The following is a 23,084-nucleotide window of genomic DNA, read 5'->3' on the forward strand; positions in this document are numbered from 1 at the left end:
GATGAGTTCATATTTAGAAATAAGGCTTTAGAATTGGAAGTTGACTGTGGAAAACAAAGTTCGTTTTGAATAAAAAAATGAATCACACCAACAAGTCGGCGTTGCTACAACTGCACCATGAAGCCTGTTATCTGGGTAATTGAGTATTCTGTTGTTTATAAAGAAGAAACCAGTAATGTTGCTATTAATGTTGTTATAACCTGCTTGTTCATACCTCTGTGCACTGTTGTCCTTGTAAATGATCATTTTTAAATGTATTGAGGTGACTAGCTGATGACTTCTGTGCGACCACTTTGCAGAAAAAGCTACTTTGGTTCTCATTCCAAGCATTTTCTTTCTCTCCAGTCTAATACATACAATTGTATATCTCTATACTGTATGTCACTAGTAAGGTGAATGGTTTACTTTATTTTCTATGTATTAATCATTCTAGTGAGTGAACACTAAACAGCAGGTGGAGCCTGTTTGAGGATATATTATTATACAAATAATGGTCTCTCTCTTGGGCGCTGACTTGGATCCCTAGTCTTTGCATTTGACACCCACGTGGCAATAGCACTCGTGAGTGAAAAATAAATGGGGGGAGGGAGGGGTAGCATGACAGCTTTGTGTTGTGCCAGGAGGAGTAGCAGCCAGGAAAATTAGTAATTCAACTCCAATGCTCTCTCTGATACGTCTTGTGCCATAAATGAAGTCACACTATTAAGATGTTCAGCGTTTTCCATACCTGACAGAACCGTCATGTCGATTCCATCTATTCCTGCCATAAATACTAGGGTTGGAGGGTACGACGGATGGATTATGGGAATCAATAATGAAAATTATTGGAGAGCTTAATAATAACCGTGACTGTTGTTCCTCTAATGAATAAATTATTAGAGGGTAGGTAGTGTGAAGTCATGCAGTACATTTTTAGATTGAGTAAACAAACTTTAATTACAGTAATAAATCATTGCTAACAAACATATGCTTCTTGCCACAAGTTTAAAAACTAATTGCAATGCATGTTTTGCAGCTTTTATTTCCACTAATATTAGTTTGTGATCTTATTTCTAAAAACGTGAAGCAGCAGTCCGTGCTGATAGAAAGAAAATTGCTTTCTTTGGATTTTCTTTTTTACTTTAAAAGATCTCTTCTTGCCATTTCCGAAGCTTTTCTTCGTAAAGGCTGATGCTTTGTTCACGAGGTATAAGCATTGGAAATATTATGCTTCCGGGAGGTTCAAATGAAGCTCTCTCTAGAGCCCAGAGCAGTGTAAAGGTTACTATTCCAAACCTCAAGAAAAGAGAGCAAAATCATGTTTCTAACACTAGAAAAAAAAACATTTTAAAAAAAATTAAAGGGGAGCACGTCATGCTCGGGGTCAGGATACCAACATTGTATGAATTAAACTATAGATCTCTGGGGGGATTGGTGCTATTAATGTCATGTAACTGCTTTAACACTCACCTGTCGCCTAAAATAACAAATGAATGCTTCACAATGATTTGCATGGACTGTTTTACATCCCTTCCTTCTCTGACTGCTCTTTTAACTCTTTTCCTGTAGCTGATGTCCTTAATGCTTCCCCTGCTCCTAACAGCCAGGAAGGTAAAGGCCATTTGAATGGATATTGTAACTGCACGGATTTATGCACTTCATCTCCTGTTAATTAAGCTCACAGCTTAATAGTAGTGTCATTATATCACTCCTTTGTATGCATGCGTATGTCTTGCTTGCATCTAATATCATTTTAATATTAATATTTCATATTATGATTCTTCAGTACAGAGTCAGCTTGGCACTCCTTTATACTTTGGTACATACGTTATAAATACAGTCTACGTATGATAAAGGCACAAACAAGCATACATATCTAAACCAGGGCAATTAGCACTGCATCCAAGATAATGCCAACAATTGATTTACTGGTGTGTATTGAATTGTTTTCTAGTCCCCGAGTTCACATTGGAGCCATGTGTTTATTTGCAATGTTTGCGTTTTGTTTTACCAAGAACAAGAGAGCTGTTATATTTCATAATTGAATTGAAGAGGAGCATCAATAATCAATGCGTCCGACATTTATTTCATACAATGAATCTTATTAGTAAAGGTACTAAAATAAGATGGCCATATTAACGGAAAGAGTACTCTAAATGAACGCAAGTAGCCACGAGAAGAGAAGTCGGTGTTCTGCTAGTGGCCCTTTTAGAATAGAAATAACAAAGCCTTGGGATTTTGTGGGTTAGTGTATTCACCCAGATTTACAAAGCAGTGCTATTCTATGTACAGTGGTGCTCAAACTGGGGGGCATGAGATTTTCGGGGGGGGGGGGGGGGGCAGCGGTTACAGAGGCCCCGCGCTTCCCTGAAGGCATTTGAATTAATTGCCGGGGGACTGCGCACGGCCTCTGTAAATTACCTTGGCTTCGGGTGATATGTCACCATGGCAACCCGGCGTGAAATGCTGTGACCCATGGCATCATTTGACGCCGGAGCCAAGTTGGGAGGGGGGGGGACGGGGACGTGATCAAGGGAGGAAAGCAGGTGGTGGGACGCAGGCTGAAAAGATTGCGCACCCCTGCTATACGGCACCTTATTAGGTCATAAGGTATATTCTCGCTTAGCACTGCTTAGTAAATGTATAACCATTGGTATTCACTCTAATACGCAGAGGGCAGGTGCCCTGTTTATCAAAGTCTCCCAGCTGCACAACTGGGGCAGAAATAACGCACCAGATTTATCGAGGAATTATGTCTCCATTGAAACCAATGGGATTTTTTTGCTTTTATAAGTTTGGTGCAATCAAATTGCACCACTTTTGCAGCTGAAAGGCTTTTGATAAATAGTACCTAAAACGTGTTGTTATATTTGTGGTATGTATGGAAACAAGCCTCAATTGCAGTGATTTTATAAACCTAGAAGCTAAAAAAGTTTTGGATGTTCTGTTCACCTGAAAACCGGCTAATTACAGATAATATTCTTGATGACCGACCTGAAAATAAATCCTGCAGCGAGAAACTGCAATTCGAATATAATGAGGAGGCTCCCAAGAGAATCAAGAAGACTGACAACAGTAATATTAGCAACAAAGGAAAGGTAGCGAATTTTCACTTTCTTTTATTAATTTTAACAGCGCTCCAGCAAGTGTGAGTGACTTGTTATATAATGGATGCATAACTTCTTTTCACTATATTTTATTTTAAAAAGAACAACATTGTAACTGTGTGATAGGTTTACGACATGGAATTGGATGAAGAATTTTATCTTCCACAAAACAAAAAAGAGAGCAGGCAAATCGCGCCAGAGCTTTCCGACCTGATCATCTATTGCCAAGCGGTAAAATTTCCTGGTAAGTACGAGATATCTTGTCTTTATTGTAATGTCCTCGGTGTAATTGTTTGGCGTGATTCTGGATGTTTACTGCAGGGCGTAAACCTTTATGTTAAAGCCCAAGCAATACATGTTTTGTTTTGTCCTGAGTATGTTCTTTAGGGGTAAGGATATGAAGCTTTGGAAAAACTGGTCAGTTTAGATGGGTAGTCTAGGTAAGCATTTTAATGGTATCAGAGCTGTAGGTTAATAAACTGAACTGAAACATAGCACCAGAGGAGAACACAATAAGAATGTCCTCTATGTATATATCTATGTATATCTTTATTTGTATAGAGCCATCAATGTATATAGCACCTCACGGCAGTAATAAATATAACACATTATGGGGAGAAGCGCTCCAGACATAAAAGTAACATTTAGGCAAAGGAGTCCCTTCCCCGAAGAGCTTGCAATGTAAGTGGTAAGTAGGAAGAACGTACAGAGAGAGTAGGAGGGCATTCTGGTAAGTGCGCCTGGAAGGGGTCATGGTCGATGTATGAGGTTTATAGTATCCGACACGAAGCTACTCATGCTGTGTTACAGAGGTGTGTTTTAAGATGGGTCTTAAAGGTGGATAGAGAGGGTGCTAGTCAGATATTGATTGGAAGGGCATTCCAGAGGTGTGGGGCAGTGAGTGAGGGGCTTTAGGCGGGAGAGGGCTTTAGATACAAATGGGGTAGAGAGAAGACATCTTTGAGCAGAGTCAGGCAGGTGTATAGCGAAACATTAGGGCTGAGATGTAAGGAGAGGTAGAAGAGTGTATAGCCTTAAAAGTGAAGAGAATAATGGCTCCTGGATGGTGACAGTATTTACCTAATCTCTGATAAAACTGACTGCTTTGTTGAACCATGTATCTACAGGCCTATTGTTTTTTGTCTGAACATCTTTCCATCTGTACTGTAGTCCCAATAAGGCATCATCATTAGCCAAGCAGCCAGGTCATTTCTAATTATTAAAATGAGGACCACCTGTTGAAAATACAGGAAGGCCCCGGGTTCCGTTCTAAGGGCCCGCCGCAAAGCGAAAATTGGCGGAAAGCAGAACTGGTGATTTTCGGTGTGTGCACATTTGCAAACCGGCAACTCGCCCTTCTATGCATGCGCAACCTCTGAAAAAACCCCATTCTGTGCATGCGCAGCCTCGGACAGGCCCGTTCTGCGCATGCGCAGACATGGCGGCTCCCTTCTCGGTACCGCCGTATTGGCGGGGCGCCGAGAAGCGGGGCCTTGTCATTTGTCCAAACACATTGGACAGTGATTGAGACTACTATATTGATATGTCTATTTTTTTATATGTGATTAACCATCTAAAGGAACAGTCCTGCATAAAACCAAATGTAACTAATGACATTGACATATCTAATGGGTACAACTAGTTAATTGATGCTTATATTAAAAAAAAAAACAGACCATTATTTTGTACATTATTTGTAAATGTATAAAGATTTGAATTAGCCTTAGAAGATAATGCAGATGGTAGATTTGTAGTGTAGTGCCGGATAAATTGGATTAGTGCCATAAAGCGTCATGTAAAAAGGCCACGGAAAATGTCGTGCCCTCTTGGTCTGCCTCTTTGGTTCATTAGTTTTCATTTTGTGGGAACAGGCCTTTCAACGTTCAACGCATGTGGATCTGGCAGGGGAAAGGATAGAAAAAGCAGGAAATCCATTTTTGGCAACAATCCTGGTAGAACGAGCCCTGGGGAACCAACAACACTTGCCAAAACATCTGGAAAAGGTAAAGTTAGTATATTCCTTCCTGATTTAATAATGGAACTAACGCAGTACTCCATGATGCACATTTCATGGCTTCTAATTAGTTTATATGATCCCACACTTGCATTATTTGGAATGACTCTGTTTTCATCGGCATTACAATAGTATTTAATACATTTAAAATAAGGTGAGCACCTGCACAAATATTTGATTTACATTTGATGTTATGCACATAAACCTATCACAATGGTTTCATGCAACTTTTTTATTTTTTACTTATACTTTGTCTCTAGGTACTGTTGAAATGCGACAGTGCTGGGAAGAACCATGTTCTCCTCCTTTCAACCCCAGCACGTCACTTAGTGCTATTATCAGGACTCCCAGGTGCTATCACATCTCTTCACTGAATGAAAATGCTGCCAAGCGTCTATGTAGACGGTATTCACAGAAGCTAATTCAGCATACTGCCTATCAGCTACTGAGGACATATCCCGCTGCTACTCGCATCGACTCCTCAAACCCTCACCCTCTGATATTCTGGCTTCATGGCATACAGCTGGTTGCTCTAAACTACCAAACTGATGGTAAGACGATAATATAGACTTAAAATATGGGTTCATTTTGAATTTAGGAAGCTGTTATTGATTTATTGGATAACTTGTGCATAAACATATTTATATAATGTGCATGTTGATTCAACTTGCAAAGATTTATTTTCCCTCAAAATCCAGTGCAGGTAGCAGAACTCAGAAATGTTAAATCCCTCTTTAATAAGCGCCATTGACAACCGTAGGCCAAAAAACACCTGCAAGCTGTCAAACAATGTTCCAACACTTTTATGGTTTCCTTTAATACAATCCCATCCTGACCTACCACTTTGGAATTGCGCTTGTCTTTTTTTCTTCTCTTTCAATACTCTCTTGTTACAATAAAATGATGTGTAAAATAATAATTGTGTTGAACATTAATGAGCCAATACGAATTCTTTTTATCCATTGGAATGCTAGGGAATGCTTTTGATATGACATTACTTGAGGTGCCGTGTAGCTAGTAAGAGTGTTTTAAACGATAACGTAACATCTTGTAAATTACATATCCTCACATGTTTGCTTTCTGTGGCCTCATTCCAAGTAGTCCGAATGATGTCAAGATAAGAATTTGAGGTGGAATCATCCTTTTTCCCATAGTCTTGGTTATTATTTATGAATCCATGACACATGATCCCAACTCTTGTTGAAACTTGTACTTGCAAACCTTTGTGAATGTTTGCATCTGGCTTCACAGTGTGAACATGAAGTATAATCTTGAGGCCCCATTTTACATAGCATGTTTAACGTTCTCTTCGGACCCAGACTTTTCTCACTGGTTGTATAAATATTAGGCTGCTCAAGAATGCCCCTTACTGGAGATTTTGGGAGGGAAATCAAGAGGTTCCAGTGCTTTAGGAATACTTGTTTTAGCCACAAGTTTTACTCTTATTGTCATATTGTAATGACCGTGCGTGCCGCTTTTTCATTGCACGCCAGTTCCTTTTACCATTTCTTTGTTATTAATAATTTGTTGCCTTGAACAGTAAGAGCTTAATCACATTACTGTAATTCCTTCATTTTTCCTTGTGGATCATACTATTTTGGAATAAATCAGCAAGAGTGGTACATAGATGAAAGTACAGTGTACAGCACTTTTGAAACCTCACTGGTCTCATCTACATGTGCACTTTTTTTGAAGAAGTAAGGTTTAGAAAGCACTGCACACTGCAATTTCATCTATGAAGAATAATGAACCGACATCAATAGTGGTCAAGCTACTTGAAGCTTTAGTAAGGGATAATCCGGAATACCTAATGGATAACAAAATTATTGGTAATAGCCAGCATGGATTTATGAATGACTAACCTTATTAGTTTATTTGATGAGGTAAGTAGGCATTTAGACCAGGGTAATGCAGTTGATGTGGTCTTTTCATACGGTTCAACACAAGAAGTTAGTGTACAAAATAAAGGAACTTGGACTCGGTAAAAATCTTTGCACATGCATTGGAAACTGGTTGAAGGATAGACAACAGAGGGTTGTCATAAATGGAACCTTTTCAGGTTGGGCTAAAGTCGTGAGTGGAGTTCCTCAGGGATCACTACTGGGACCCCTGATTTTTAACTTGTTTATTAATGACCTTGAGGTTGGCATAGAGGGAAAAGTCTCGATCTTTGCTGATGATACTAAATTGTGTAAGGTAGTAGAATCAGAGCAGGATGTATTTTTTTTCCAAAAGGACTTGGAGAGTCTGGAAACTTGGGCAGGTAAATGGCACATGAGGTTTAATACAGATACATGTAAGGTTATGCATTTGGGAAACAAGAATAAACAGGTGACTTACAAATTAAATGGGGATACATTAGGTCAATCCTTGATGGAGAAGGATTTAGGAGTGCTTGTAGACAGCAGGCTTAGCAATAGTGCCCAAAGTCATGCAGTAGCTGCAAAGACAAACAAGATCTTATCTTGCATCAAACGGTGAATGGATGTGAAGTAAACATAAGTATGCCACTGTATAAAGCATTAGTAAGACAACACCTTGGATATAGAGTATAGTTTTTGGCACCGCTCCATAAAAAATACATTATTGCACTAGAAAAAGTGCAGTGAAGAGCCACCAAATTAATAAGGGGGACGGAAAATCTGACGTATGAGGAGAGGCTAGCTAAATTAGATTTGTTTACATTAAAAAAGAGGTGTCTAAGAGGGGATATGATAACTGTATACAGAAAGGAAAAGTATACAGAGATATATCAAATAAGTAAACATGGGAAGGATGTTGATCCAGGGAGTAATCTGATCGCCTTTATTTGGAGTCTGGAAGGAATTTATTTTTCTCCTTATGAGATATCGTTGGATGATGTTTTACTGGGGGTATTTAGTTTGCCTTCCTCTGGATCAATATAATGTAAATACAAATATAGGATAAATATCTGTCGTCTAAATTTAGTGTAGCTTGAACTTGATGGACATTTGTCGTTTTTCAACCTCATCTACTATGTAACTATTTAATCCACCAAAAGGGATCAGAACTTGCAGAGAATATACACCTCTCAATCAACTTTGAACTGCATCATTTTTACTGTAACGTTATTTGAACTGTATTAACTTGCCATGTAATTGTTCTTTGCAACAATTGGCTACTTTTCAATGTAGCTCTTTAATTGATTTTTTTTCTCCCTCTAGACCTTTCCTTGCATTTGAATGCAGCCATGTTTGAAGCAAATGGTGGCTGTGGGTATGTCCGAAAACCACCGGTGTTATGGGATAAGAGCTGTCCAATGCACCACGTATTCTCTCCATTGGATCGAGACCTGGAAAATATGGAGCCAGCCATGTATTCTTTGTCAGTAAGTATTTTATTCTAAAATTAAGTGAGGTTTTTCCCAACATATACAAATATGGAGTAAAGTCCATGTTTTCTATTATCAAACATCCTATAATCATGTTATTAATTTGTAGGTAGATTATACTGAAGACGTGTTTTATTCAGTTTACCTTATAAAGTGCTTAAACTTACCAGTGTTAGTAAGACCGCCTTCCAAATTGAATGTGTTGGTTTGCCACTGTAATTAAACAAATCTACAGCCTGAAATTGGCTCTTATAAACTTACTACAGTATGTTAAGTTTAGGGTGACCATACGTCCCAGTTTAGCCGGGACAGTCCCGGATTTTCATTAAACATCCCGCTGTCCCGACAATTTTCTCCAAATCATTCAAATGTTCGAGTTGTTTTGCTTTTTAGTTTCGACTCACTTAAAACCGGAATAATAGACCCTGCATGTTTTTGTTGATCGATCATATCAAAGAGTAAACCTTTTAAAGCTGCAGTTCAGTCAATATCCTGCATGTTTGTTTTTTTAATAAATCAGTTCTTTAGTAAGAAAAAATACTTTTAGCATTTTGTTTTAAAAAAACAACTTTGAAAGACCAATTTTCTTGTATTCTATTTTAACTGCCATTTGCTAAGGCACTGCCCCTTCATGTCCTGTCACAAGCCCTGGCACACCCCTTTGTCAGCACTGCCCTCACTCTAGCACATGTCAGTTCAGGATTGCTCATGAATATTCATGAGCTTCCACTGCCAGTCAAGCAGATTATAAACAAATCCCAGCTTTTAATATGTCACCAAATTTCGATCTATCAATACATGGAAAACGAATTGAGCTGCAGCTATACTGTTCTTTAGCTAATTAGAGATTGCACACATGAAACTATTGAAGTAAAAAAATAAATGTAAAAAAAAAAAAAAGACTGAACTGCAGCTTTAAATATATTGGTAAACTCGAATGAAATTATTTATTAATAGAAACCAAACCGTAATTTTCCGTCAGTTGAGAGTTTGTGTTATATTAGGAATCTGAAATGAATCAATAATACAGCATCCTTGTGGATGCCATTAGACAAATACCATTATAATATTTATTTTTAAGTGATGTAATTTTTTATATAATTTTTTTTTAAAAATGTGTCCCGATTTCAACTTTTGAAAATCTGGTCACCCTAATTGAGTTGCATTCCAGGTGTTGTTTTGTGTGTTTGTTCCAAGGTGATGGTGAAAAAACAGGCGCTAATAAAATACTAGTGCTCACTAATAATTAAGTGAAAAAATAATACACATATAATGGTGTGAACACTTAAAGTGACTACAAATAGTGCAACCATATACTGAGAGGTGTATATAAATAAAGGTTGTAACCCCCTGCTCAAACCCTCTGGAAGGGACTGTCTTGACTGGTCCCAGATGATCGATACAAATTCTCACAACCCAGGGGGAGCATGTGGGAAAAAACAACAAAGAAAACACAAACTAAGTGCAGACAATATTACAATGATGAAGCATGTATTCAGACTTGGCTCTTATGTGCAGCCTACTCACAAGATGCTAGTAGGGTAAAGGCAATAATAGGATGAGTGGAATCTGGAGAGTCCTCTGGACACAGACAGGATGCAACTCAGGCTCAGAAGTCAGGTGCAAAGGTGCATGGAGAAATAAAGAGAAACCTCCATGGTGCAGGTCAATGGTACAAAAGATAACTTTATAGAAATGCTAAAATGCGCACTTACAATTTAAAAATGTAAAATAAACATGTATCACTTAAAGGTGAATGAGGAGTGTTATGATGGTTGCTGCAGCTCACCGCACCGCCGACGGCTCGTGGTTCCTGTGTTTGGTAGCCTTTCTATGGTCCCCTTCTCCACTGCAATGTATGGGGATCACCTCCAGCACTCTCACCGATGCGATACGTAACTTCCGGTGTACACGATGACCTCCGTCGCGTCACTTCCGGTTCGGATCAAGATTGACAGCTTGCAGCACCAATCCTCACACTTCCTGGGTGGGTCCACTCAAGAGGCTGCAGCCACCATCATAACACTCCTCATTCACTTTTAAGTGATACATGTTTATTTTACATTTTTAAATTGTAAGTGCGCATTTTAGCATTTCTATAAAGTTATCTTTTGTACCATTGACCTGCACCATGGAGGTTTCTCTTTATTTCTCCATGCACCTTTGCACCTGACTTCTGAACCTGAGTTGCATCCTGTCTGTGTCCAGAGGACTCTCCAGATTCCACTCATCCTATTATTGCCTTTACCCTACTAGCATCTTGTGAGTAGGCTGCACATAAGAGCCAAGTCTGAATACATGCTTCATTATTATAATATTGTCTGCACTTAGTTTGTGTTTTCTTTGTTGTTTTTTCCCACATGCTCCCCCTGGGTTGTGAGAATTTGTGTGTTTGTTCCTGCAACACTTTCCAGCTTGGTCTCCTAAAATTGCCACTATAAATGTATTGAAGAAAATTAAATTGCTCTGAACAGAGAATGTATCTTGTCAAGAACTGTTGTATGGTATGTAGTATGTTATTTATATACTGTAGCACCAAAGGTGTATGCTGCACTTTACAGAATTACAATACAGGGAAAATAGAGTACTAAAATGGGGTTAAGATCAGCAAGTAAATCATAACATAATGCATAGGGAGACCCTGCCCAGAAGAGCTTACAATCTATGGGGTATCAGGACCGCTGACAGAGAGGGATAGCCAGTATTGTTGTCCCGGGCTCCAGTGGGTTTAGAGTTTCAGCCCCTTGCCAGCATGTCATTTATCTGCAGGGGCCCCTGGAGATGCAGGAAGCACAGAGAGAGGAACTTGCTCTCTGCGGGGCCTGTGTCAGTGGGTGCAGCCTCGAAGAGAGCCGTGCGGGACTGAAGCTGCAGCATGTGGCAGAGACAGACTGAAAAATGTGTGAGGGAAGGGAGAGGAAGACATACGGTAGAAAGGGAGAAAAACAAAAAGCGGAAATAAAAGAGAAATGTGAAATAGATCAGAGGAAAAAGAGACACGGAGAATGAAAGGCATGATGGGGGGCGGGGGGAGAGAAACATGGTGGTGAAGAGGAGTGAGTGGGACATGCTGGATGGAGAGAGAGATGCTGAGGAAGAGGAGAGAAATACATGCTGGGGTGGGGGGATAAAGAGAGACATGCTTGAGGGGGAGGGAGACATGCTGGGGAAGAAGAAGGAAGAGGAGAGAGAAAGACCTGCTGGGGGGAGAGGAGAGTTAAAGATTTGCTTAGGAGGGGAGGGATGACGAGAGACATGCTTAGGGGCGAGAGGAAAGAGAGACCTGCTGGGGGGAGAGGAGAGTGAAAGATATGTTTTGGAGGGGACGGGGGCAGAGGGGAAAGAGAGACATGCTTAAAGGAGAGAGACAAATGCTTAGGGGGGAGACGGGAGAGCGACACATGCTTAGGGGGGAGAGAGAGATGCTTAGGGGGGAGAGAGAGATGCTTAGGGGGGAGAGGAAAGAGAAACACATTTTGGGGAGAGAAAAAGATGCTGGTTAAAGACATGAAGGTTAAAGAAAATTACACAAAGGAGAAAATAAGAAAGACATTGAAGGTAAGAAATAGGTGAGGGGGGAAATAAATTGAGAAAAATTAGGGGATGGAAAGAAGAAAAAGACATTGAAGACAACTTGGGGAAAAGGAGATAAAAATATATAAGGGGGGGGGGGAAACATGACTGGGCTAAGTAGACCGAATGTGATTGTTGTAACATTAGCACGGACACCATGATTTCAATTTGTCCTGAGGCCCCCCAAAATGTGTTGGCGGCCCTGTGCTGTATATTGGGAGACTTGCAGAAACAATTGGTTAAAGTGCAAGTCAAGGAGGTCAGGTGCATGTGAAGATTACGCGCAGATCATTTAATAAAATGCTTCTTTTTAGAGGTCAATTTGGAGCTGGGCTTCAAAAATGGAAAAGGAAGGAGTTTGATTAATATTTGCAACACTAGCCTGCTTTAAAAAAATATACATATTTTTTTCTAATTTATTATATTGTTAAAAAAAATCTGACTATCTAATAGTCACGATATTTTTATTTGTTTTTGTGAAATCACATTTGTTACGTTTCTGTGCAGCATCACAGACACAGTCTGAGTACCACACATGTCACATTTCTCTTAGTACAGCTACCACGCAGTATTTTGTGGTTTTGTTCATTACATCATATTGATAGAATAGAATTTTAGATAGTCTATCACCAAGTGGTGCAAAATAGACCTAAATTATGCTTACATAACATTTCATAGCCACCTACTTGGCCATTTGAGATGAGTAATATGTTGCACACCACTTCTGTTCTGAAGATGTTAAACTATCCACATAGTTATAACAATGTAGATGTTATTGCTGAGGCAGATTATGTATACCAATCCTGAACGAGGGCGATTGTAATAATATCATTGACAGGTGGATTATAAAAGTACGTTTCTCAACTGCGGCGCTGCCCATATTTCTTCCTTACTTTGAAGTGCTGAATTCTTCATATTTAGCCAACGGGAACACTCTTAAGCACTGCATACACTGTTGGCCCGGGAGTTTTAACTTTTATGAGCAAACCGTTTTGCTTCTTCACTGGTAAATTTATACGATGGAGATTATGAAGTGCCAAAGAGGATATAGATTAAGAAGTGGCATCTTTTGCATCCTGTCTGCCGACACACTATTGCTACTCAAGTAAAAACAAATCGTAAATTAATATTTTTGTCACTCCATGTCCTTTTATTTTTACCCTCCTAAATCTATTTTAACGGTTGTTTAATAAAACATGGAAAAGAGAAGGGGCGCTGATGTGATTCTTGATAGTAATAGCATCTATGGGATATGAGAAAACCCAAAGTAACAAACTGTGTATCTTGCAACCAGTGTAAAAAGGGGTTTCCAAAACCCCAAAACATTGTGGGAAAGGGAAAACTCTGGTGCATGGATATCCTGAAAATGTAACCTAATGGTACAGCTAATGCCAGAAAAAGGGACCTGATAGGACAGCAAATGAAGTACAAAAATGTATTAAAAAAACTATATCTGAATCAGTATAAGGATTTCATAAAACACAACATTGTATAAACACAATAAAAGAAATAAATAAAAGTCCCATGTGCTAATGTCCTAATGATGATGCATGGTGATGAGATGGTCCTCCTTCCTTCATTTACTGTGTTTATGCAATGTTGTGTTTTATGAAGTCCTTATATTGATATAGTTTTTTTAATACATTTTTGTACTTCATTTGCTGTCCTATCAGGTCCCCCTTTTCTGGCATTAGCTGTCCCATTAGGAGGTTACATTTTCAGGATATCCATGCGCTTGAGCTTTTCCCTTTTCCCTGTTTAATAAAACATGTTACGTGAAATACAAATATGTTCAAAGTCTACAATTGCACTTGTTTTTCAGATTGTCTCAGGACAGAATGTGTGTCCGAGTAACAGCACAGGAAGTCCTTGTATTGAAATTGATGTTCTTGGGATGCCAGGGGACAGCTGTCACTTTCGAACTAAACCCATACATCGCAATACCTTAAACCCTATGTGGAACGAGCAGTTCTTATTTCGGGTTTACTTTGAAGATCTGGTCTTTCTCCGGTTTGCTGTTGTGGAGAACAACAGTTCTGCTGTTACTGCTCAACGAATTATTCCTCTTAAAGTTCTCAAAAGAGGTAAACGTGTTTGTTTTAGGCCCAGACTTTTGATAATCATTTAGTACTCGAGTCTTAAGCCCTCCGCTGCCAGAGGGGTTTGTGTTGTGCATTGCCAGACTCTTGGGCAGCATGGGGGTTGGATGGAATGAAGAGTAATATAGTATCATTCCTTAATGATGGTTATATTATTCTCTTATTTTCAAAGCATCTCTCAATGATCAGTACCTTCCAGTGTTTGCTGTATTCACACTTTGAGAGGGACTACTATAGATTTTATGAAGCACATTGTTTAGTTTTTATGCCAGTGGGATTTACCGTTTGGGTTGGATTTCAAAAGCTTTATTTAGCATCGCTGACATTTATGTCATTTGAGAAATTCCAGTGAGACAAAACAAGGGCAGTTGATATGAGTATTGTTTGTTGTAAGGATTGTTTTTTGTTTGTTCTCTGGGCTGGTTTGTTATTAGATGTGGTTGCTCTGAGCATATCCTGGGAATTCTCAGAGCTTTACTTTCATAAAGACAATAGGCTTCCCTGATTTGCCAGTGAAAATAAACATGTTCTATTTTACAAATATAGCAATGCACAGCTGAAAGTATACATTTCATTAAATATGATAAATGATAAACATTGCTTTTTGTTAGAAGTCATCTTATTTTGTATTAGCTTGTGTTGTCATATTTGCTTTCAGAGGGACCTTCCTCACACTGGTACAGACGTAACCGGTGCCAAAGGCCAGACTTGTATATGTGGTGACGCAAAAAGAGAAGAGCACAGAAACGCTTAGTGCATTACAAAATATACATGTGTTTACTTCAGTAAAATTAATGTCAACACTGCTACATTAGCTTTGTGCAACATGTGCTTTCAGTTCATCATTCACAATTCCCAGGCTCCATCCACTGTTGTGGAAACGTGCGTATATACAGTAGTTTTTTTTTGCCAGTGGCACAATTTCAGAACATCATATGATGTCCTGATTAAGCACATGTGTATAAAAATAAATAACAAAAACAAAAAGTGGATTTGATCAACTATGCTGCTCCCAGATTGGACCTATAGTGTTGGTACAAATACTCAAGAAATTCTATAGTGTTTATACAGTATAGTGGGTTTAAAGCTGTGAATATGGTGTCAATGTGAAAGAGGTGAAGAGTTGCAGATACTCTTCAAAGAAATTCACTTGTGCACACCACTTCAAATAAAACGTAACATTTAATTGTATAAAGTTAAAACACGTCATTATTTGAGACGTTGTGAACGCTCATGCGTTTGTAGAGTTAGAATAATCTGTGGATATTACAGGGATTAATAAATGACAGGGACAGCTCGCTGGGTATTTCAGAGAGTGAGTGATTTAGAGCAGACTTGAACAGATAGCAGACAGGAGTTACTAGATTTTGTTAACCCTTTTGGTAGCTTCCTTCTGCATCTTCATGAAACCCAGGACGTACTTGAAAACGAGAGGTAACTCTCAATGTATTACTTCCTGGTAAAATATTTGATAAATAAATAAATTAACCGCAGCCTCAGTGATTATACAGAGCTGGCTATGCTTTGCACACTGTTGGCCCACTCTGACTTGCTCTAACCCATAATTAATATTCCTTAGGGAGAGAGGGAGTATGTACTGCTGCCTCAGTCTTCTTGCTGAGCTGGCTGTGCTCTGCGTACAGTGTTGGTCCGCTCTATCTTCCGCCTACCTATGATGAATGTTCCCTTCCTGACAGCCACAGTGACTATACCTTCACATGTTGTTAGCAGCACTAGCCACATTAACCCTATCCAGTGGCGGATTTCCCGTTAGGTCCGTTAGGCCCGGGCTTAGGGCGGCAAAAATGTCCGCCCGATATACATTTGCCGCACTCTCTGGCCCATTTTATTTGATGCGGTGTGCACAAGTGAATTTCTTTGAAGAGTACCTTTAATTTGTTACCTCTTACATATAGAAATAAATGTGTATAATGTTTATACCTGTTCGTAGTTTCTCCTCTTTTTCCCCATTGTGAAATATAAAAGACCCCATAGACAATGCTAATATATAATACAGTTGACTTCTAATCGCTTAATGTGGTTTTCTTTTCCTTCTTTTTAAATGTATATCACTCTAGGTTACAGGCACCTTCAGCTGCATAACGTACATAATGAATCCTTAGAGATATCAACCCTATTCATAAACAGCAGGAGAATGGAAGAGATTCCTAGCGGAAGTGCTCTGCCAGCCTCTCTGGTAAGTGAACCCAAATACAGTATTTATGTAGCCATGTTTTATTTTTGGCCACTAATCTGCCCTGCTAACAACCTGTTCATACCTGCTGTAAACCTGTTACATTTACATAGCATATTTTCAGTCACACATTAATTAACTGACACTAAATATTCCCCAGCATCTTTATTTTATATTGTATTATGAGTGAGTGGCAGGACAAATGCAGTTGTGATCATCACAAGTAATGTGGAGATGCTATGTGACCATTTTTTTTCATATTAGCAGAGGACGGGGCCATTTTTTTTAATTTCAGACCACTGATACTATAAGCAGCAATACTACTTTTCCACTTTTTTCTTATTTTTCTTCTTATCTATAATTCTACATTCTTACCTAAGCTGGCAATCGTTTGGTGCTCCTGTTACAAATCTGTAAAAATCCTGATTGTGTGACCACCTTTCAGTTTCAATCAATCCTTTAGTCAGTGCAACTCAGCAGCTACAATATAACCTGATATTACTAAGGTAACATTATCTATTGTTACAGTTTACAGCTCAAACTGCTGGGAATATTGGCAACAAATGATCACAAACAGGACAGTGTTGCAAAGATCTTGCGCTGCTTGGGGGGTGGGCTAAAACCTGCTATAAAAAAAAACAAATGATGCGTTAAAACTCATTAAGAATGGCATTTAAGTTGAATTTAAAAAAAAACTGTCACCATTATCTAATATTACAGAACTGATGTAGTTAAAAACAAAACAACAAAAAAACGCATAAGATTTCACATGTTTTGCTGCTTTAACGAACTGTTATATATTTTTCAGATTAATGGTTAAGGTGCTTTCTTTTCTCTGAGTGTTAAATAAATGAAAGTAATTGGGCACAGCTGAAAAGTATGGAAATAATAGTGACCACTTTACTACATTCAAGTCCCTCAGCAAAGTGTTCTAATGAAACTAATTGTAATGCTTCATATAAACGTCTTGGCAAGTCGAGCTCATGGCTTGGTGTCCCCAACATAAATCTTCTAGCCCAGTTATATATAGACAATGAAACACAATTGCCATAGAGACAACACTTGTTGTGGTGGCTGCTTTGTTGTCTGGCATGAAAGGTGTTCTTCCACATGAACCCCTTAACTACCAGAGGGCTCCCCCAAAAATGGCAGTGTTGGACCATTAATACAATGCAACAATGTGGATATAGAGTGCCTGTGTTAGGGTCACCCTAAACCACGTATTGCCAAGTAAATTCACATATAGCTATTTTGTCCGTAAGACATGCAAAAAGAAACAAATGTGTTCAATACAGTGTAACAAAAAGGTAAATATAAGGAAATATAAATGATAAACCATGCACTTAACATGCATGTTTTGATAGGGAATTCTTACAAGTATATAAATTATAATGGCACATATATTTCTCTGGCTGTGCTCTTTGTTAGCATTTCTGTTGCTAGTTTATATTGCTGGGGGATCTCCATTCTCTTGGAAAGTAAAAAGGAGCTGACATTTGGTGTTCTTTTTGCAATAATGCAACAAATTGGAAAAATAAATCTTAAGATTGTACCCTACGATATCCTGACATTATTTTGCTTTTATATACTATTATAACGGTCTGCGCAGGAGTTTGGGGACTTTTACATCATATCAGGGGTGGGCAACCTATTTTTCAATGTAGCCAATGTTTGAGGTATTTTGTTGTGCATGCAAAAATTAAAAAAACAACACAGTGTGTGTGTGTGTGTATATGTGTCTGTATATATACACACACACACACACATATATATATATATATATATATATATATATATTTATATATATATATATATATATATTTTGTGACAACCACATCACGTTGAGGTCCCTTTTATCCCAAATAAGGCCGGAAACACAGTACTTCTATTTACGTGGGGTTTATTTATAGGGGTTTAAGTAACGTATTCGCAGATCCACCATCCCTTTAAGAAAACCAAACCAAACTAAAATAAAAACATGAACATATGGGTATTAACCCTTGGAGTACCGAGTCTCCAAACCACAGAAAAGTACAGAATCTGCAATCTTCCAATATACTTTGGAGCTGACACCACTAAAATAATAACTTATGCAGTATTGATGGAGAAAAAGCAATGATGATATAGGCAGTGGGCTGGTCAATCCTTAGAGATACAACGGAGCCTCTTCAAAGAAAAGACCCCGAGGTAAATCAAAAACCGGTGCCGTTTAGCCTCAAAACTGCCTGATATAAATATGGCTTTAAGTGTGTGATTCGTTACTCACGATACCCGGTCTGCAAGCTGCTCAGAATGCTCCGGTGGCCATCTTTGCTTCCTCGTGGTGTCGGCGTGCTCCTATCCGGAAGTGACGTAAGTAGGGAGGGGATTGGTAACCGTGGTCACAGCACTCCACACAACCAACGCTTGAAAAAGTAAAAAAACTTTATTTAAATGCCGCAGTGAGCATACAAGCACCACTCTGACGCGTTTCGTCTATAGAAAGACTTTTTCAAAGAGTGAATATCCCCACACATACCGGAACTTATATAGGAAATGACGCATGTCATAGGTACCTCCCTAATTGGCAAGGTCCTCCCATTAAACTGTAATATAAAAGTCAAACGTCATTACCTTAAAGGAACCAGGTATTTAACCCCACATATACTATTAAAAAAATGCATAAATTACACGGATTACATAAACTAGGATTAAAAACAAAGAATTAGTAATGCTCACTGATATATATAATCAATTAATACATGAACAACATAGAAACAGACTTATTATTACTTACAGAAAAAGAGAATGATGTGGAACCCCTGTCTCTGATTACCAATTAATTGTATCATATAATTATGCTATATGCACCACATATTATTGCACATATGTGCCAAGATTATAAAGTCTATAGTGTAGTATCATAACAAATGCAATATAGCGGATACAATATATGCAAATAGAAGTCCATACAAACATTAGTAGTCAGATGGCGATACATAATTATGACTGTAATGGCGAAATACACCCCAACACTCCCCCTCCGCTCAAACACTCAAACACTTCCTGGCTGTCTGAGCGGAGGGGGAGTGTTGGGGTGTATTTCGCCATTACAGTCATAATTATGTATCGCCATCTGACTACTAATGTTTGTATGGACTTCTATTTGCATATATTGTATCCGCTATATTGCATTTGTTATGATACTACACTATAGACTTTATAATCTTGGCATATATGTGCAATAATATGTGGTGCATATAGCATAATTATATGATACAATTAATTGGTAATCAGAGACAGGGGTTCCACATCATTCTCTTTTTCTGTAAGTAATAATAAGTCTGTTTCTATGTTGTTCATGTATTAATTGATTATATATATCAGTGAGCATTGCTAATTCTTTGTTTTTAATCCTAGTTTATGTAATCCGTGTAATTTATGCATTTTTTTAATAGTATATGTGGGGTTAAATACCTGGTTCCTTTAAGGTAATGACGTTTGACTTTTATATTACAGTTTAATGGGAGGACCTTGCCAATTAGGGAGGTACCTATGACATGCGTCATTTCCTATATAAGTTCCGGTATGTGTGGGGATATTCACTCTTTGAAAAAGTCTTTCTATAGACGAAACGCGTCAGAGTGGTGCTTGTATGCTCACTGCGGCATTTAAATAAAGTTTTTTACTTTTTCAAGCGTTGGTTGTGTGGAGTGCTGTGACCACGGTTACCAATCCCCTCCCTAAAATAAAAACATAAATAAACGCCTATCCCTGTCAGGGAACTTACTGACTTCTTCAGGCCCTTACTATCAGGGCCGCCAGTTAAGCCGGTTGTCAGCCCAAAACATGCCCTGGCATCGGCAATAAAGTAACAGTACAGTCTTTGTAAACAATAGAAAGGGTTTTGCTTATCTTAGTCCGTCTGGCAATGTCCCTGCTATAGCACGGCTCTCTCAGCAGCTTCTCTCACACCGCTTCAACACCGCTCTCTCAGCAGCTTCTCTCACACTGCTTCAGCACGGCTCTCTCAGCAGCTTCTCTCACACTGCTTCAGCACGGCTCTCTCAGCAGCTTCTTTCACAATCTGCCAACTTCTTTAACCAGCCTTTGGTAGCTGGGGAGCTCCTTCTCTGAGGGTAAACCGGTCAGTCTCTCTCACTGCCTCTGGCTTTCTGGGTCAGGCTCAGCCTGTGACCAAACACTTCCTTGTTTTCAGGAGTTCAGCCCAGGCTGATTAATTAGATTTCAGGTGTTCTTGACAACTCCAGGGAGGATTAACTGGTTGAGTGCTGGAAGGTACACATATCCTCCATTCCAGCCTACTGAGTCAGTGACTCTGTCACAATATATATATATATATATATATATATACCGTATTTCCTCGATTGTAAGACGCACCATCGATTTGGCCCTTACAATCAAGGAAAATTACTTTTTCACTTACCATGTTTCAGGAGAGGTCCCATGTCAGCGGAGGATGAAGTGGGCGGCGGCAGCGGGAGAGGTCCCATGTCTGCAGATAGTTGAAGATGGACAGTGGGCGGGAGTGGGGTGGCAGGACAGGTCCCAAGTCTGCTGGTGAATGAAGCTAAGAAGTCAGAGGGCGGGGGGTGGCGGCGGCAGGAGATCATAATAGCAGGAGAGCTAAGCAAGAGCAGAGCGGCATAGGGGAATGGCTGGGGTGGAGCACACTGTAACCAGAAGTCAGACACCGGTCAACTTCCGGTGTTAGTGTGCACCTCCCAAGCTGTTCCCCTATGCCGCTCTGCTCCTGCTCAGCTCTCCTGCTATTATGATCTCCTGCCGCAGCCGCCACCGCCCGCCCGCTGTCTTCTTATCTTCATTCACCTGCAGACTTGGGACCGTCCTGCTGCCGCCGCCGCACTCCCGCCCGCTGTCCATCTTCAACCATCTGCATACGTGAGACCTCCTGTCTCCTCCCGCTTTGTCCTCTGCTGACATGGGACCACTCCTGAAACATGGTAAGTGAAAAGAGGGGGCTAGCACTGTCGACACTTTTTTTTTCCTTCCTTTTTTTTCTTCCTTTTTTTTATACATTGATTCTAAGACGCACCCCGATTTCAGACATGTGAAAATCGGAAAAAAGGTGCGTCTTAGAATCGAGGAAATAGGGTATATATACACACACACACACACACACACCAACATACCGGAGCCAGGAGGGGAGACAGGACAGAGGGAACCAGCGCTACCAAAATCAGCTGAGTGGAGGAGAGGAGAGGGGGGGGGCAGTTTAGCAGAGCGAGCAAGGAGGGGAGACAGGACAGAGGGAACCAGCGCTACCAAATTGTTCAATCAGTCAGTCAGTCGGGGGAACGGGTCAGCAGCAGGTAAGGTTTTTAAATGGAATGATACCTGGGTTCCCCTCCACAGCGCTTGCGCAACTGGTCAATCGGCTTCCATAACTCCCCCCCCCCCCCCTTGATGCAGTGCTGTGAAGGTGAGAGAGGCAGATTGACGGCGGAATGCTTCTCCGCATGGGGTCTGCACCGGCTGTGCAGGACACAGAACTGAGTTCTTGGAGAGGGAAGGTAGGGCTAGACTAGATCAATATTAAATTTGCCACACTTAGCCTGCCAATTCGCCACAAGTGGCGAATGGCGATAGGGTTGCCCACCTTAGATATATAATATATTGTCAGACGCGCAAAATTGGAGCAAATACCATTTGTTTTCGAAGTTTTGGGCCCATATTTACTAAGCCGAGCTAATCCATAAGACGTCAACTTGCCCCAGAAGATTCCTTGCAGCCCATTCGCTGAATGGTGTCTTCTGGTGCCGGTAGGGAGCTTATGGAATAGCTCTGCTTAGTAAATAATGTATTGTATCTGTTGTGTGAACTTGTCGGAAACTACATATTCAGCATATGTAGCCGCAAGCATTAACTATATACTTTATTTCTATTTTGTTCTATGAAGTATTTCAGCTCGGATGAAAGAAAAGTGCTGACCGTATTCAAAGTTACAGTGCATGGAATTGCTGGGCCCGAACCCTTCACTGTATTCACCGTTAGTGGTGGGATCACTGCAAAGCAACTTCTTGACCAAGTAAGAATCCACAAACACTGTTCCTGACTCCTCTGTGAGGGATGCAGAACTGGTGTGCCTTTATTTTGTGGGGGGACACAGAGCTGGTGTGCCTTTATTTTGTGGGGGACGCAGAGCTGGTGAGCCTTTATTTTGTGGGGGACGCAGAGCTGGTGAGCCTTTATTTTGTGCGGGATGGGGGAAAATACTTCCTGACATCCTTGATAGACATTGAAGGCCAGCTGCAGTATCTTTTGCAGTATCTTGCTGCGAAGCTGTTGGAGACGAAAAATAATGTCCATGGTTTTATCATCAAGCCAGCAGTTATCTTCCTATAGATGTATGTGGTTATGGGGCAAGAGTCCCAAAAACAGTGCTCAATCTCGTTCAGAACTTCAGTAGTTAATAATAATCCTTATTTGGTTGTGGAGTCAGCCTATAATCATAATTAGGTATTGGACCCAGTGCTTAGTACATGAATCTATCACATATGACAAATAACATGAATGAGGGTTAACGTACCGTTACTTTGTAGGATTGCGCCCTACATGACCCTTGTGTTGCTGCACTGTTACCGGTCATCCAGTCTCAATGAAGGGAGACATACAATACTCACATATGGCTGTTCTCCTGTGCGTGCATCCACGCTCGGTGTGCAATATAACAGTAGGAAGGATCCGAAGATTCCAGCGGTGCACAGCTTGTAGAGATGAGAGACCAGCAAGGTGTAGATTAAAA

General features: G+C 39.9%; 1 protein-coding gene across 14 annotated transcripts in view; it reads left to right on the forward strand.

The window, feature by feature from the left end:
* Positions 1–23,084, forward strand: part of PLCE1 (phospholipase C epsilon 1) — a 296,951-nt gene that overhangs the window by 259,181 nt on the left and 14,686 nt on the right. For 12 of the 14 annotated variants that reach the window (XM_075612802.1, XM_075612803.1, XM_075612801.1 and 9 more), the window contains 9 exons: positions 1,549–1,590; positions 2,953–3,077; positions 3,213–3,330; positions 4,958–5,089; positions 5,361–5,651; positions 8,286–8,449; positions 13,848–14,109; positions 16,203–16,321; positions 22,239–22,367. In XM_075612802.1, the coding sequence (XP_075468917.1) occupies positions 1,549–1,590; positions 2,953–3,077; positions 3,213–3,330; positions 4,958–5,089; positions 5,361–5,651; positions 8,286–8,449; positions 13,848–14,109; positions 16,203–16,321; positions 22,239–22,367 (1,382 nt within the window). The remainder of the gene's footprint in view (positions 1–1,548; positions 1,591–2,952; positions 3,078–3,212; positions 3,331–4,957; positions 5,090–5,360; positions 5,652–8,285; positions 8,450–13,847; positions 14,110–16,202; positions 16,322–22,238; positions 22,368–23,084) is intronic. The other 2 variants (XM_075612811.1, XM_075612813.1) reach the window with 1 other exon arrangement.

Source organism: Ascaphus truei, chromosome 8, assembly GCF_040206685.1.
Source record: "Ascaphus truei isolate aAscTru1 chromosome 8, aAscTru1.hap1, whole genome shotgun sequence".
NCBI lineage: Eukaryota > Metazoa > Chordata > Amphibia > Anura > Ascaphidae > Ascaphus > Ascaphus truei.